At 52.9% G+C, this 14,172-nt stretch overlaps 4 protein-coding genes across 4 annotated transcripts; 2 read left to right on the top strand and 2 right to left on the bottom strand.

Moving 5' to 3' along the window:
• Positions 1-3,162: 3,162 nt before the first annotated feature.
• Positions 3,163-3,888, bottom strand: Triagg1_3209 (uncharacterized protein; the record flags this gene model as incomplete). The annotated part of the gene is made up of 3 exons (XM_062897477.1): positions 3,163-3,460; positions 3,498-3,643; positions 3,706-3,888. 3 exons carry the CDS (start codon positions 3,886-3,888, stop codon positions 3,163-3,165), a joined length of 627 nt encoding a protein of 208 aa, XP_062757733.1.
• Positions 3,889-6,878: 2,990 nt separating this feature from the next.
• On the top strand, positions 6,879-8,761 carry Triagg1_3208 (uncharacterized protein; the record flags this gene model as incomplete). Its single annotated transcript, XM_062897475.1, has 2 exons — positions 6,879-8,196; positions 8,256-8,761. The coding sequence occupies 2 exons, from the start codon at positions 6,879-6,881 to the stop codon at positions 8,759-8,761; spliced, it is 1,824 nt and encodes a 607-aa protein (XP_062757732.1).
• Positions 8,762-9,592: 831 nt separating this feature from the next.
• On the bottom strand, positions 9,593-11,923 carry Triagg1_3207 (uncharacterized protein; the record flags this gene model as incomplete). Its single annotated transcript, XM_062897474.1, has 1 exon — positions 9,593-11,923. The coding sequence occupies one exon, from the start codon at positions 11,921-11,923 to the stop codon at positions 9,593-9,595; it is 2,331 nt and encodes a 776-aa protein (XP_062757731.1).
• Positions 11,924-12,699: 776 nt separating this feature from the next.
• On the top strand, positions 12,700-13,350 carry Triagg1_3206 (uncharacterized protein; the record flags this gene model as incomplete). The annotated part of the gene is made up of 1 exon (XM_062897473.1): positions 12,700-13,350. The coding sequence occupies one exon, from the start codon at positions 12,700-12,702 to the stop codon at positions 13,348-13,350; it is 651 nt and encodes a 216-aa protein (XP_062757730.1).
• Positions 13,351-14,172: the final 822 nt, after the last annotated feature.

Genomic DNA, 14,172 nt, shown 5'->3' with positions numbered 1-14,172 from the left:
GTAATGTTTGATGTGAGGCTGCATGTGTCTATTCTTTACTCCGTACTTCTAACTGAATTGGCAAACTGCCTGTCAGAAGAACATACCCTGTATTGGAAATGGAGTCAAGTGTTGTTCTTCAGATGCTGATACTCTTTGTTTCCTCCTTCCAGATTACTTTACAGGAAAGGCCTCGAGACCTGCTCTAACATCTCTGTAGCTCCTGGGAGATGCATTTATTTTGGGCTGTGTTGACTGCAATAGCAGCTTAATTTTGGACTAGGCTGCTGGAAATATTGCATACTGATATATGGATGCATGAGTAGGCCGTGTGTAAAAGTACAAGAGACTTGTTGTTGACATGGCTGAAGTCGATTTGCTAACAGAGCTTCGTGTTGCACACATCATCATCGAAAGATTGACTACGATCATTCTCTTTCTGAAGTTCGGAAGACAGAAAGAATTCAAGTCATTGCTCGAGATAAGCATAGCCGGGGTTTTTTTTTGACGAGATGCTCAGAGGAGGCTACGATGTCAGCAATCTTGAATAGGTGTTCTCCATGATGTTTGATTCTGCATGGTGATGTTGTGTCAACACCGCTAACCGACGTGAAGAAACAATGGCACAAGAAACTCCAACCCGAAGAGCTTTGAAAATCGATAGAGACACGTAGGGTGCCATTATTTCGTGTTTCCCCCGCATGAGACGCCCGACACACAGAGAACCGCTTTGAGAAGTGTGCCGAAGACTCGTATCATCGATCTATCGGGGACATGGGCAAAAGATCTTTGATCAATATAGCAATCATGGTCATAATTGATCATGACCTCGTTGAGTTGCATCTGATTAACACGCCATTTCAAAGAATTGTCGAATAGGCGACATGAGATGCATCAGGAAGCTGGAGTCAAGGCGGTGACTGCTTTTGCCATGACAATGGATGGGCGTGAGCTACGGGTCCTGTTGGGCCGGGGATTTGGCAAAGTCCGTGGTGCCGCTGCAATGATGCGAGAAAAGTCGAGTTGGAGTCGCCGTGAATGGGGAGGACCTTTTTTTTTTCACAATGAAATCGGACGGAGGATATGTCATAGTATCGGTGGAGGAGAAGTTTTGGTTAGTGGATGTTGTTTGGTTCTTGATTATGGTTTTTCTTTTGGAATGTAGGATTAAGGAGCAGTGGTTTAGTGCTTGTAATCTCTTCTTCGTGTCTTCATCTGTGTTAGTCAATAGACCTGAGGGTCTGAAATAACAACCCGAAAACAGCCCGAAAACAACCCGATAACATTTATTGTCATGGTCGGTGTAGATATAGGTCTTGTGGATAATATTAGGCATTCGAAGATGTAAAGAAACTAATTGAAGGCAGAGATGCTGGAACAAGGTAATATGTTGGAGGGAAATCCATCAACCAAAGGATAACTGCCATAATACTCGTATTGCCACATTAGTTACGAGTACCTAATGTATTAAAGTAAGTTCTTTCTCTACACCAGACAGACACGTACCTGTTGCTGAAGTACTTGATATGAATTAGCACATCTTATTTGTGTTGGTATCCTCTGTGATTGCTGGAGATTATTACCCTTGCAGCAACCATGCAGATAAAAGGAGTCTCCATCAAGAGGGCCCCCTTGAGTGGCAACCCTAAGCTTATTGTTTTCTAGTCCAAGACATTGGGGACATTTGAACAAGAGGATCCGTATCCACACCCCCAGTATACAAGTACGAGTGGTAGTACGTATGTAGTAGGCAGAAGAGCAAGAGTAGCAGCGGTGACGGGGAAGGACGGACTTTGCGGAATACGCAGTTTGAAAACGCGATACGCAGTTCAGAGTAGTCTTACCTTGTCTGAATAAGTTAAGGTTAGTTGGTGTTGCTTTTCTGGTTATTTTGGGATAGCTGAGTGACTAGGATGAAGGGTGTGTCTGCATGAGGCATGTGAGAGCAGAGCCAAGTGTGTGTTTTGACGGGGAGGCTGTTGCCAAGTCGGACTCCAGAGCCAAGTCGGAAGTTTTTTTTTTTTTTTTTTTTTGAAAAACTTCATCAGGCTATTGAACGATGATTCCTGTACAAGTCTATGTAGCTGGATCACTTGGAGATATGAAATCGTCTTGTGATAGGCCCTTTGTGGAAACAAGGAACGTTGTAGATGGTCTGTTGAATGATGTGTGGAATCACGAGGGTTGAAAATCAGGCTCACGGCTCGAACCAGAAGTGAGAACTTGCCATCACATCATTTCCTCAGACCGGGGTAGAAGGGCGTGTTGGACAGATCCCGGAGGATAGCCATGTGTGCTGCGGAGGATTATTCGATTGTGGTAATGAGGTAGTACTAACTAAGCCTCGGCAGGACAGCCGTATGGATTTCGCGGCTGATCCAGAGCAAGCACGAAGCCGACGGTAGGTTGTCTGATGCTGATCCAACGTGTATGCTGCTGCACTACTCGTAATGGTCAGATGGATATTGGGCATGGAGACGGGCATTCCTCTCTGCTAGAAGCGTTTCCACGAAAAAGAAGCATGGATCAAGACCCTACGAGTGCTTGCCTACCACCTTCTTCGGTGGTATCTCTCCCGGCCTAGGATCCACAAGCGATACTACCGGCCACATGCATGCAAGCGCTATCTTACCTACATGCACGCCCGTCAACAAGGATTGCCAAATTGGGGGTCATGCCTGTTCCCCTCCGAGGAGTTCGAGGCATGGATCCCGTCGAAGATGCGAATAAAGTGAGCGCTTTTATTGGTATTGGCAGCCCATCCAAGCAAGCCGACGTACTTGTTCGAACACTCGTACCTCAAGTAAGAGCGGATGTCTCATTGCCGCTAGCTGCAGCGAATTTCATATCCAGGGAATTCCAAATCGAGCTACCCTTCCGGGTGTTGATTACGGATGGCGACAGCGGCCCTGGCTTTTGCGGCAACGCATTGCGACATCTTGTCGTACACACGAGGGGCTGCAGTGAGGCAAAAGATGGAGCCGCGTTTTGTGCCGCTCTTCTCCACGAAATCTTGGGGTAACTGCAATGGAGTTTTGAGAGGCGAAGCGAGTTGAGGTGAACAAGCCTCATTGACCTTGACTCGAGGCGAAAAAAGCCCACAGCTTTCGATAGGAGTTCTGGCTGCGACTTAACAATGAGTTCTGTGCCGCTGCGAAGTGGCACCTAAACGGAGCATCGGCATTAAGCGGGGAGAATGAAGGTCACCAATGCCATCGCTCCATCAGCTAGCGGCTTGCGGTAGTCGGCCGGGCTTTGCCAAGACTGATACGATGGGCCGCGGATTTGGGTGTAGAGAGGTAGAGGAATGTACTCTTCATCATCTCCGGCCGTGACCTGTCCTGCTCTTTCGGATCCGGAACCTGCTTCCCTGTACACGTAGAGGCTGTCGGCGGTGGCGAGTTGAGGCGGTGCTAGGGCATCGAACAGTTTTGGAATGTCTTCCCACGGTGGCGGAGGATGGATGAGACCGCATGGCAAGCTAAAAAGTTACGTGTATGGCTTTCCCGCCCGCGTACGAGTATTCGGGAGTCAGAAGTCTGTCTTCAACGTTGATTGTTGCGGGAAAAAGTTGCCACTGCAGAGATTTGTTTCGAGTCTCAGACAGCACATCAGTTGCATCCCAGGGTGCTGCGCGGTTTTGTTTGCCTTCACCCGAGAGCGCCTGCTCCCGCCGTTACGGAACCTCTGCTCTTGTTAGGTGGTACTCAGATATACGAGATGTACGGAGTCGGTACGATCCGTACGACCCCGTTGTTTGTCCATGAGGCTGATCATGAGTGGCTGCGCTAAACAGGGAGCGGCCACCCCTGACCTAGGCCCATACCGGTCAGCAACCAAACGGCCCCGGTCGCCGTCCTCGTTCGCAGCCAGGCGTGGTCGATACGACGGCCAAGTGAAGAGTCTCATTGGCGAGCTGCCATGTTTTGTAGCGAACTACAATAATATCCGGGGAAGTTGTGGGACTTTATGACAGGGGAGGCGTGTGGCTAATCGGCTAAGGCGGGAATTTTTTCTCCTGCTATTTGTCCGTAGGTTCTCTTTTCTCAAAGCCACAGAAAAAAAGTACCGTAGAGAACGAAGGTAGCGTATGTGGTGTCGGCTGGTCGCGCTGCTGGTGGTCGGGGTCGCAGATTGTATGTATGAATGGACAATTTCTTCTGCCGTATCTGATTAGGTGGCCAGGATTCGAGATGGGTGTCACCTCTTCACTCAAAGGGAATGGTTGTAGTGGTCGATTTTCTCTCTCTTGACGTTTCACCCGATCACGGCAGATGGCAGTTGAAGGCATTGATAAGTCTCTTGGCAACGCCATCATCGCAGATTCCCGAGCATGAAGACACAAGCAAGTTCATGGGGCCCATTTGCCCCCGCCGCTGTCTACCAATGGCAACCCTGTGTTCCTGGATTTGGTATCAGCGCCGGTGCCTTTGCCTCCAGTCTAATTCTGCTAGTTGCTCATGCGTCCTACGGTTAGCAGAGAGGACTACCGCTAGTATGCTCAAGTCGGGGACCGAAAACAGCGCTCTAGCAATGCACCCTCGCGGAGGATTTTACGAGTGGCGGCAGCACCTCTTAACGGAATTGGACATGTATGACCGGAGCCAAGACGGGAAGGGCGCCAAGCCGGCTCATGGACGATCGAGAGGCGCGATACGGTGCTTGCAGGAACTTCTGTTTCTATATTGGATGGGGTGCTTGCGCGGCAATATCGGTCAAGGTGGTGGTGACATCACTGGCTGCCTCTGAACGGGTTTGAATCTGGTCGCTTGGCCACGGCTTTGTGATAGAGTTTTGTTGTTTGCAACCATATCACCAATAGTCGGGTTGATGGTTTTCGTCCACCACCGAGTGTGGTTGTCGAGTTAATCCATCTCCATACTGCACCTGAGTTTGAATCTGTCACTGGAGGGTTCGCCACCAGAAATCGTACGGGCCCGGGGAGATAAGTTTGTATGGAGAAGCGTCGGCCTTTTTGCCACGAGAACGGAGAATGGATACAGTAGCCGCTGGACAGGGTCCCTTTGCAATTGACTCGTTTCCGGAGAGATAGGACCCGGGGGTGTTGCTTGAGACAAGGGAGCCGCCATCATGGGACGAAGAATACGCCGCTGTCAGTCTTGTTGCATTATGTAGCTGCACATGCACACTTTGGCGAGGCACAAGGTTGGGCCTATGCATCTTTCACAGCCCAGCTCCTCGGTATGCTGCGCTTAGAACTGGTGTCTCGCGCGCCTATTTGCATGTGGTAGCACTTGATTCACATGGGCTGCCCTCGTCTTTTACACCTAGACATGCACATTGTTAGTCTACAGCACTTGTACAGCATCAAGGCATCGTTCACCTCGTCCTCGTCTCGCGTGTCAAATCTGGCGGTGCCAAGCTGTCAAGAAGGCGGTTCTCCACCAAACGCTCCGGTGCGAGTCAGGCTATTTGTCCGGCTCCTCCACTCTTGAGCCTGACGCAAGATGAACTGAGATGGTGATGGTAGTACTCGTACCGTAATAGTAAATAAAGAGCAGCATTGAGTTCCCATCTCTCCACAGAGAGGCCGGGAATAGCAGCGCCCGTCATCACGTGATGAGTATCGTGCCGCATGCAGCCAATCAGGTGGCCCTTGATCTTGGACCTTCTCTAATCTACACTCCCCCCTCTCTTCTCTCTTGCATGTACAGTACATACAATATTGTGTGGTGTGTCGTGATGAAATGCGCGGTAATCTGCGTGCCTGGTTTCTTCAAGGTAAGTATCGGCTACTGTCGCTATTTCATCTGCGGAATGTACAGCATTAACTGTTAACGGTATTAATGCTACCTACTATAGTATCATCATCGCTAATACTCTCTGTGGCATGTGCCCTGCACATCAATATGGACTGCATCACAAGCCAAGAAGCCGGGGTGGCTTTATTCAGCGAACCCTCTCCAACTTTAAGCCCAAACCGTCTTGAAGCAATGGCTCGCCCCAGCTGGTGCCACCAACCATCTCAAAGCAGAAACACACACACCCTGCGCCTTGAAGCCCGTTGCAGATAATGAGCCCGGTTACCCGCCCCAAGTCCACCGTACAGAGTTGTTCGGACGCCTCTGCTGTGTTATCAGGCCCGACAAGTGCAAAAGAACCCGACTTATCCGTCCCAAAGCCTTCACAAATGCCCTGGACTAAGCCTGCGACGCCGCGCTATTTGGGCTTCTGGGATCGGCACGGGTTTCCAGAACAAACACTCCACACACGCCAGCCGGACTGGGATGGTGTCCATTACAGTGCTGGAGGGTGAAGAACTTTTGGTTTTTGCCTCCACGCACTCACTCATGCCTTGCCGTACCGGTCCCGTTCGCTGGTGATAGCCTCTCTCCCCTATCGGCAGGGCCCTTTTGTTGGTCGCGGGGGCGGAGCCTCTAGCTGGTGCCGCTGGGAGGCAATCACCGGATTGCCTCCTCTGTCGCGTGGTATCGCGAGATAGCAAAGACTTCCCCGGAATAAGCGGCCCGACTAACTTGATTCTCCGAATGGCTGAAGGATGGACAGAAGTTCTCAAACCACTGAGCTGAACTAGCATTATCTTTTGATTTCAGCCAGGGCATTGCAAATCGTCGTATTTGGCTCGTGGAGGTGGAGAAACCCCAAACCTTGCTCCGATAGAGACGCACTCGTCGTACGAAGTAGGAGGGTTGCATCGAGACACCAGGACCCCAGTCTTGTTGATAAAGACCTGTGTTCCTCCCACGTGTAACCATCCATTTTCTTTATTCCTCTCAACTCATCTCCTCGGGTCTTTACCTTTTATACCCTTCCCTCCTCCCACCGCACCTCAACTTGCGTTGTCGTTGTGTGTGTTGTCTGGCCTCTTCCTCCTTTCTCTATTGCCAGAACTAGGACACAAGTCCTTAACATCCGCCATGGCCGCCATCATGCCCACTGCGGGCCTCCAGCCCATTGGCATTGACAACGACATTATCAACAGCGCTGTTGACAAGGAGGCTGAGGAGCTCGAGAAGCCGCCCCAGATTCGCGAACGAGTCTGGGGCTTCGCCGCCCGTATCGACCCCACCGTCACCTTTGAGGAGTACCAATACTGGGCCAAGATTGAGCGAGAGGAAGAAAACCAAGCCAACCTCGAGTTCAAGGCTGAGCACGGCCCCAGAACCGTCAAGAGCGTCCTCCTGGGCCGTTTCTCAAAGGGTATCCACCACGAGAACAAGAAGAAGGCCGAGGCTGCTGCTGCTGCTGAGAACAGCGGCACTGCCTCCCCCGATGAGAAGAATGGCGTTACTACTCGCAATGCCAACCTCCCCACCGAGGCCGAGTGGAAGCAGGCTTCTCGTGCCATGAGAACTGCCAGTTGGGGTACCATGTTCTATCTCATCACCACCGATATTCTGGGTTGGTCGTCTACCCCTTTCGTCTTTGCCAGTGTCGGATTCGGCCCTGGTGTCGCCCTGTACATCGTCTTTGGTGCTGCCGCCGCTTTCTCCGGTTACATTCTGTGGAAGGTCTTCCTTGGTCTCGACTCGTCTCGCTTCCCCATGGTCTCCTTTGGTGACACCTACTTCCGCGTTTACGGACCATTTGCTCGCCACTTCATCAACGTTGCTCAAGCCATCCAGCAGTTCATGACAGTCGCCGTGTTGATTCTGGGAAGCGGCACCACCATTGCCCAGTTGTCTAGCGAGAAGATTTGCTACGTCGCCTGCCTCATCATCTTCATGGTGGTCGGCATGATTTTCGGTAGCATCCGATCTCTGCAGCGCATCGGTTGGCTCGCCAACTTGTCCGTCTGGATCAACATCGTCTCCTTCATCATCATCATGGTTGCGTGCGCCAACTACCCCATCGACTACTCTGCCGTTACCAACTCCACCCTCATCAAGTCTATTGAGCCCATCAAGCTGTTCGCCGGCCCCCCTCCTGACCAGTACCAGCAGCAAGCCACCGGCTTCGCTGGTCAGTTCAACGGTATCAACCAGATGGTGTACAGCTACGGCGGTGCTCTTCTGTTCATTGCTTTCCTCGCTGAGATGCGTCACCCTTGGGATTTCTGGAAGGGCATGCTCTGCGCCCAGACCTTTATCTGCGTCGTCTACATCTTCTTTGGTGCCTTTGTCTATGGCCACTACGGACAGTACTCTGCTTCCAACATCAACACCGTCATTCAACCTTTTAGACTCCAGACGGCCAACAACGTCTTGGGTTTGATCACGGGAGCTATTGCTTGTCGTAAGTATTATCCTTGCGTAACCAACCTTTTGAATAAATATCTAACTTGTTTCTCTCAGTCATGTACATGAATGTCGGCATGAAGACTGTCTACGTCGAAGTCTTCCAGGAGATTCTCAATCTCCCCCCGATCACCACCCGCAAGGGCCGTTGGTTGTGGTACGCCCTGGGACCCCTTTACTGGGCCCTTGCTTTCGTCGTCGGTGCCGCCGTCCCCAACCTGAACGGTATCTCCGGCATTGTCGGCGCTCTTCTCATCCTCAACTTCACCTACACCTTCCCCGCCTTCCTGTACATCGGATATCGCATCAAGGTCGACGCTGCCCTGCCTGGTGAGGGCTTCGACCCCGTCAGTGGTGTGACCACTCGCCACGACTCTGGTCTCAAGCGCTGGACCCGTGGATTCATGGTCAACTGGCACATCAACAGCATGAACATCGTCTACTTCCTGGGTGGTCTTGTCTGCTCCGGTATGGGTTCCTGGGCCGCCATTAAGGGTCTCATCGAGGTCTTTGGACCCGGAGGCACCGTCGCCACATCATTTGGATGTGCGGCACCCGTGTAAATACTTTTTTAATCTTTTGCTCGTAAATAACTCTTGAGCCTATATACCACTACATTTTCTATTCTTGAATAAAAATCAAATCAAATTAATCAACGAAATCTCCTCCAGCTGTGCTGTGTACTGTGTGACGTATAACCACAACCAAAGAAATGTGGACATTCCCATGACTCTGGTTGGCCTATCATCACAACATTGACAGTTTGATAGTTTATTTATCCCAGCAACGTGTTTCGCCTATTTGTCTGTTTTTGTAACTTGCAGCTGGGAATCTTGCAGGATCGTGGGTGGGCAGTTGGCAAGGTTCGCACTCGGTTTAGAGTCGGTTTGCAGATACGAAAAATACGAAAGGAGTTTATTCCCACGTTGTTTGGGCTGCTTTGTAAGGGGTAAGCGCTTGCGTGCTCTGAGACAAGGGTGTCCCGCCTGACATATAATGGTTCTTTGGTGGGGGGTTGAGAGCTTTTTGATTGATTGCAGGGTTGCAGTTACATGCAAGGAATTGGAACATGGGGGTTTTTTTTTTTGTTTGTTGGATGGTTTCTTGCTTGTTGAGGTTATGGATGGCTGTGAGTTGTGTGTTTTTAGTAATTACGAAATGGGATTGATGTAAGTGAGTGCCGAGTGGGCACTGCAAGGCTGTTGGTTGCATTCATTTCCCTACCTACTACGCGGACTAAAAACATCAAGTATTACCATTCAAAGAAAAGAGAATAAACTCCTGAAAAGAAAGACAATCAACCAAAAATCACCTCAACTCCGTTAAACACCCAATTTTGCCGAACCGACTCCCGCGTCCCGTGATTCGCCTGACTACCTATGCTCTTCCTCCTGCTACCGGAATCCCATGGCGTTGGTGCTAAACATTTGGTTCCAGTCGTAGACGCCCGTGTCGACAATGGTGCACCAGTCCTGGCTAAGGTCCATCTGAAAGTCAAAGTCGCTGAATGTGGTGTTGAGGAACTCGTTGGAGCTGAACTCGATGGTGTTTGCCTGCTGGGGCATGTAGTACGGATCTCCGGGGACGGTTTTGGATGGCAGCGAGGATAGTGATACGGTCGATAGTTCGCTGGAGTCTAGTAGGGAGGGTGCGGCTTGGATGCTGCTGTTGTTGATGAGGCTGGTGTCTGGTTTGTTGTTGTTGTTGTTGTTGTTGTTGTTGTTGTTGTTGTTGTTGTTGTTGGCTTGAGTGATGCGCAGACGCCCAAAGTACGGCACCACGAGCACAAAGTCTTCTTGGACGTTGTAGTTGCCGCAGCTGGCGGCGACGAGGGTCTCGAGCACCTCTGCGCTCTGTCTGGCGACGGTGCATTCCAGCAGGGCGTTTGTCTTTCGCAGCTCGCCGATGAGCCGGCTGATGAGTTGCCAGTCCTCCGAGTAGCCCGTGAGCGCCGCGGGCGATGAGTCTCCGGGCCCGGACAGGATGCCGAGGATGAGGGCGATGGTGGAGCTGAAGATGATGAAGTCCATGATCTCGCATTGGACGACTTCGGTCTTGGGCGAGCCGCGCATGCGCAGGTAGGTCCTGAGGAGGCCGCGGCAGGCGTCCATGGCGGACAGGCGGCTGTGCTCGTAGCGGCGGTCCGACTTGGCCTTGAGCATGTAAGGCAGGTGGATGTGCTTGAGGGTCGAGTAGAAGAAGATCTTGGCGCCCTCCTCGGAGTAGACGGAGTCGGTCGTGGCTCCGGCGGCGACAAGAGCGGCCCCATCGGGTGGGAGGCTGTTCTTGAGTTCTTCCATGTCTTGGTCCAGCTGCACGGTGGCCGCGTACGAGGCCTTTGCTGGGTTCTGGTTGCGCTCGACGATGCGGCCCATGATGATGCAGAGACGACGGTGGATTGACATGTTGTTGTCCAGCACTTGCGTGGGATCCTCCTTGGTGCCTCGGTCGGTGACGGCCGAAGGGAAGCCCAGCATGATGCACAGCTGTCGCTCCACCATCCACGTGTTCGCCCACAGCGTCTTGCGCTGGAAGTTTGCGCTGGGCTCGAGTCTGTCGAGGCCGACGAGGGTGGCGGCGCTGATGGCCTGGCGGATGGCAACCCAGGCGCGCTGAGGGCGGCCCATGTTGACGAGGACCTTGTGCAGCATCACGTAGCACTGCACGACGAGGACGCTCTCCTCGCCCTCGACGGCCAGCAGCACGGCGACGAAGCGGATGTAGGCGTCGATGAGGACCTGGCGCGAGATGCTGGGGGAGACGATGACGTGCTCCCAGTTGCGCGGCAGCTGCTGGATGCACAGGGTGAGGAAGAGCATGGCCGAGCAGAAGTCGACGCCGCGGCCAAAGTTGAGCACCTGGTGGAAGTAGGCCTCGGCGTCGTCGATGCTGGTGTTTTGCATGGTGACGGACTGGTCCGGCGCGAAGAAGAAGGGCGGCCAGATGGCCCAGAACTTGTGCGACTCCTCGAGGATCAGGCGCAGCGTGTCCGGGCCGGGGATGGGCGGCCTGAAGGAGCTGAGGGACTCCTTCATCAGGTACACCATGGACGGGTCCTCGGGGTCGTCGTACAGCTCGCCGTCGCCGTCGCGGATCAGGAGGGCGTCCCGGAAGAGGTGGATCAGGGGCGCGTCCACGGCGGAGACGGACTTGTCGACGAGGTCGGGCGGGCTGCTGCCGAGATCCTGATCGATGGATCCCGGCGAGAACAAGGACGACGACGGAGGGCCGGAGGGGAGCAGCGGCGGGCCGGGGTTGCCGAGGGCGGTGCCGAAGCCGTAGGGCTGGCCGTTGGGGGAGGCCCCGGCTTGCAAGAGGCCGTGGCTGCGGAGGTTCTTGATGACCTGGACGGCGCGGGCGTTGATGTCGGCGGACGCCGAAGTCGAGGCCGCCGAGGTCGAGGCAGCTCCCGAGGCGGGCGAGTCGCCGGAGGGCTCGAGGGCGTCGCAGATGCTGCCGACGAGGCCCTCGAGCTCAACCACGCGCCGGCGCAGGGCCGCGTTGTCCTCGGCCAGCCGAGCATGTGATTGCGACTGCGGCATCGTCTGCAGGCTCGTCTCCCGGTCTCGCGGCCGCGGCTGCTGGGCCCGACACGGCGTCTGATGGAGCTCGCATCCGTGGCAGACGGAGCTGTTGGTCGGGAAGACGCACCGGACCTTCCGGCGACGGCATTCGGCGCACGACTTGGTCCCCAGCCGCATCCGCCTGGCGGGCCGGTCGTCCATTGTGCGTGTTTCTGGGTTCTGGGGGGGAGTTTGTGCAGGGCCGAACAAAACGCTGCGTATTCTTCTTCGTCCGGTCTTTCGTCCACCGCTTTGATTATTATTGGGGTTGTAGGGAGGGCAACTATTGGCGTTCGTTTAGCCGGGAAGCAATCGACGCAATCCAACTCCATAAGCTCGGCTGGGATTTTGGCGTCGTTTCTTAGTAATACACTGGAAGCTGCGGGAATGATCTGATGTGATTGGCTGATGCTTGTCTTCCTTTGTCCATCATGGGGCGGACCAGTTCGGACGAAGACGCATGAGCTGGAATCCTTTGGTTTTTGAGGTTTTGCCTTTTCCATCTACGTGGTGTTTCGAACGGGTAACAGGTCATGGAGATTTCGCTCTGATTCGGCTTCCTATCGGGCTATGGATTGTAAATCCTTACCGTGGAACTGACTCAGCCAGGATATGACTATAGCTGTAGAGTGGGAGTAACCGAGCGAAGCGAGACAAGATCCTGAAGGAAGCATTACAAAGCTCATTACCGAGTAGTTTACCAATTTGACATCCTTGGTAATGAATTGGAGTAGCCGATTCCATGAGGAATCATGGTTTTTTGTGTTATAAAATGTGGTGTAGTTGCCGGTTGAGAGAAGCAGCATTCTCTAGACAGAGTCCTTCAATAGAATCAGCATTCAAAAGAGCACCCTCTAGCCTTTGTGCTTCATCATTCAACTCAGAATAACTTATAACCCCCCCTTCTATAATCGAAAACAGCCAACAATATTGACAAGATGGCTACTACTCTCGCTGCTGGGCTCCAAGAGACTGCACAAGCTGTTGGGGCGCGAATGCCCGAAGCCGTCAAGGCCGTTGTCTTTGAGGCCAAAACCAACGTCGAGAAGGAGTTTGACGTCAAATCCACGATCCAGCCTGGTGAAAAGCTGCCCGACTTCATCCTCTCCGATGCCCGCGGCAAGCCAGTCAGCAGCATCGACCTCCTAACCAAGGGCCCTCTCCTGATCCTCTTCTACCGCGGCGGCTGGTGTCCCTTTTGCAACCTCACCCTGAGGGCCTACCAGCAGCGCCTCAAGGATTTCGAGGCCCGCGGTGTGACGTTTGTTGCGATTACGCCGGAGCAGCCTGACGCCTCGCTCACCACTGCGGAAAAGAACGAGCTTGCGTTTCCGGTTCTGACGGACGATGGACTGGAGCTTGCGCGGAAGCTACACATTGTCTGGAAACAGTCGGATGATCTGGTTGAAACTTTGAACAATATTGGTGCGGAATTGGAGAAGCGTCATGGCAACGACTCGCATGACATGGTGGTTCCGACGACGATTCTGGTTGATGAGAAGGGCGTGGTGAGGAACATTTTCGCGGAGGCGGATTGGATGCAGAGACTTGAGCCGCAAGAGGCTGTCAACTGGGTGAATGCGCTGTAAATAGAACGACAGAACAGCGAAATAGTATAAACTTTAATCTTTTATTTGCCGATTGAGTGAGTGAGCGGGTTAGTAAGATAGGTAGTGAGTGAGTGAGTCTGTCAACATGTGATTGTGAGCAAGTGAGTGAGTGAGTGGATTCACAACTTCTTTTGCGTCACCGTAACGGTCGCAACGGGCGCCTTTCCGCCAGCTCTATTGGCAGAAGCCAAACCGTATCTCGCCGGAATGGAGAATTATTGCTTTTGCCGTGCATCATTGTGCAGCATCCGATACGAAGCTTGGCGCGGCGACGTGGGAATCCCGCCAAAAGCACTAACACCAACAACACCAACTCTCACCATCGTGATGCGCCATTTCCACGCATCCAACCCCCCTCATCCTTTGTACCGCCTGTTAGCGGCGATACGCTGACCCTTTGTATGCATGCCAAGCGGCTTAGATTAACCACCGTTGCATTATTGGACAATTGCCTGCTGCTGACCCCTGACTATGGGCCGCGGATTGGTTGGGCGGCCATGTCATCTTTTTATTTTTCATCCTTCCCGCGTCCACGGATCGGGCGATCCGGCGGCAAAGTTGGCGTAGCTTTGGATAGCGTTCAGCTGCGCCCTGAAGAGCTGAGAGACGTGTTTACGTTGTGCTTTCTCAGCTCAAGCCTGCTTTCTTCTTCTTCTTTTCTTTTCTTTTCTTTTCTTATCCCCCTTCTTTCGTCCTACATTGTTCCTCCTTTTCTGTCTCGTTTGCGGTTCATTCATTCTTCTCTCGCTGTCTGTCTGCGTGTCAATTCATGCTGCGTCCGCTGTCTTGCTCTTGGATCGC

The sequence above is a fragment of the Trichoderma aggressivum genome (genome assembly GCF_033847375.1).
Source record: "Trichoderma aggressivum f. europaeum strain CBS 100526 chromosome Unknown scaffold_009, whole genome shotgun sequence".
NCBI classification, from domain to species: Eukaryota; Fungi; Ascomycota; class Sordariomycetes; order Hypocreales; family Hypocreaceae; genus Trichoderma; species Trichoderma aggressivum.
The sequence above is the reverse complement of the archived record's forward strand: the minus strand, read 5'-3'. Positions and strand labels throughout refer to the sequence as shown.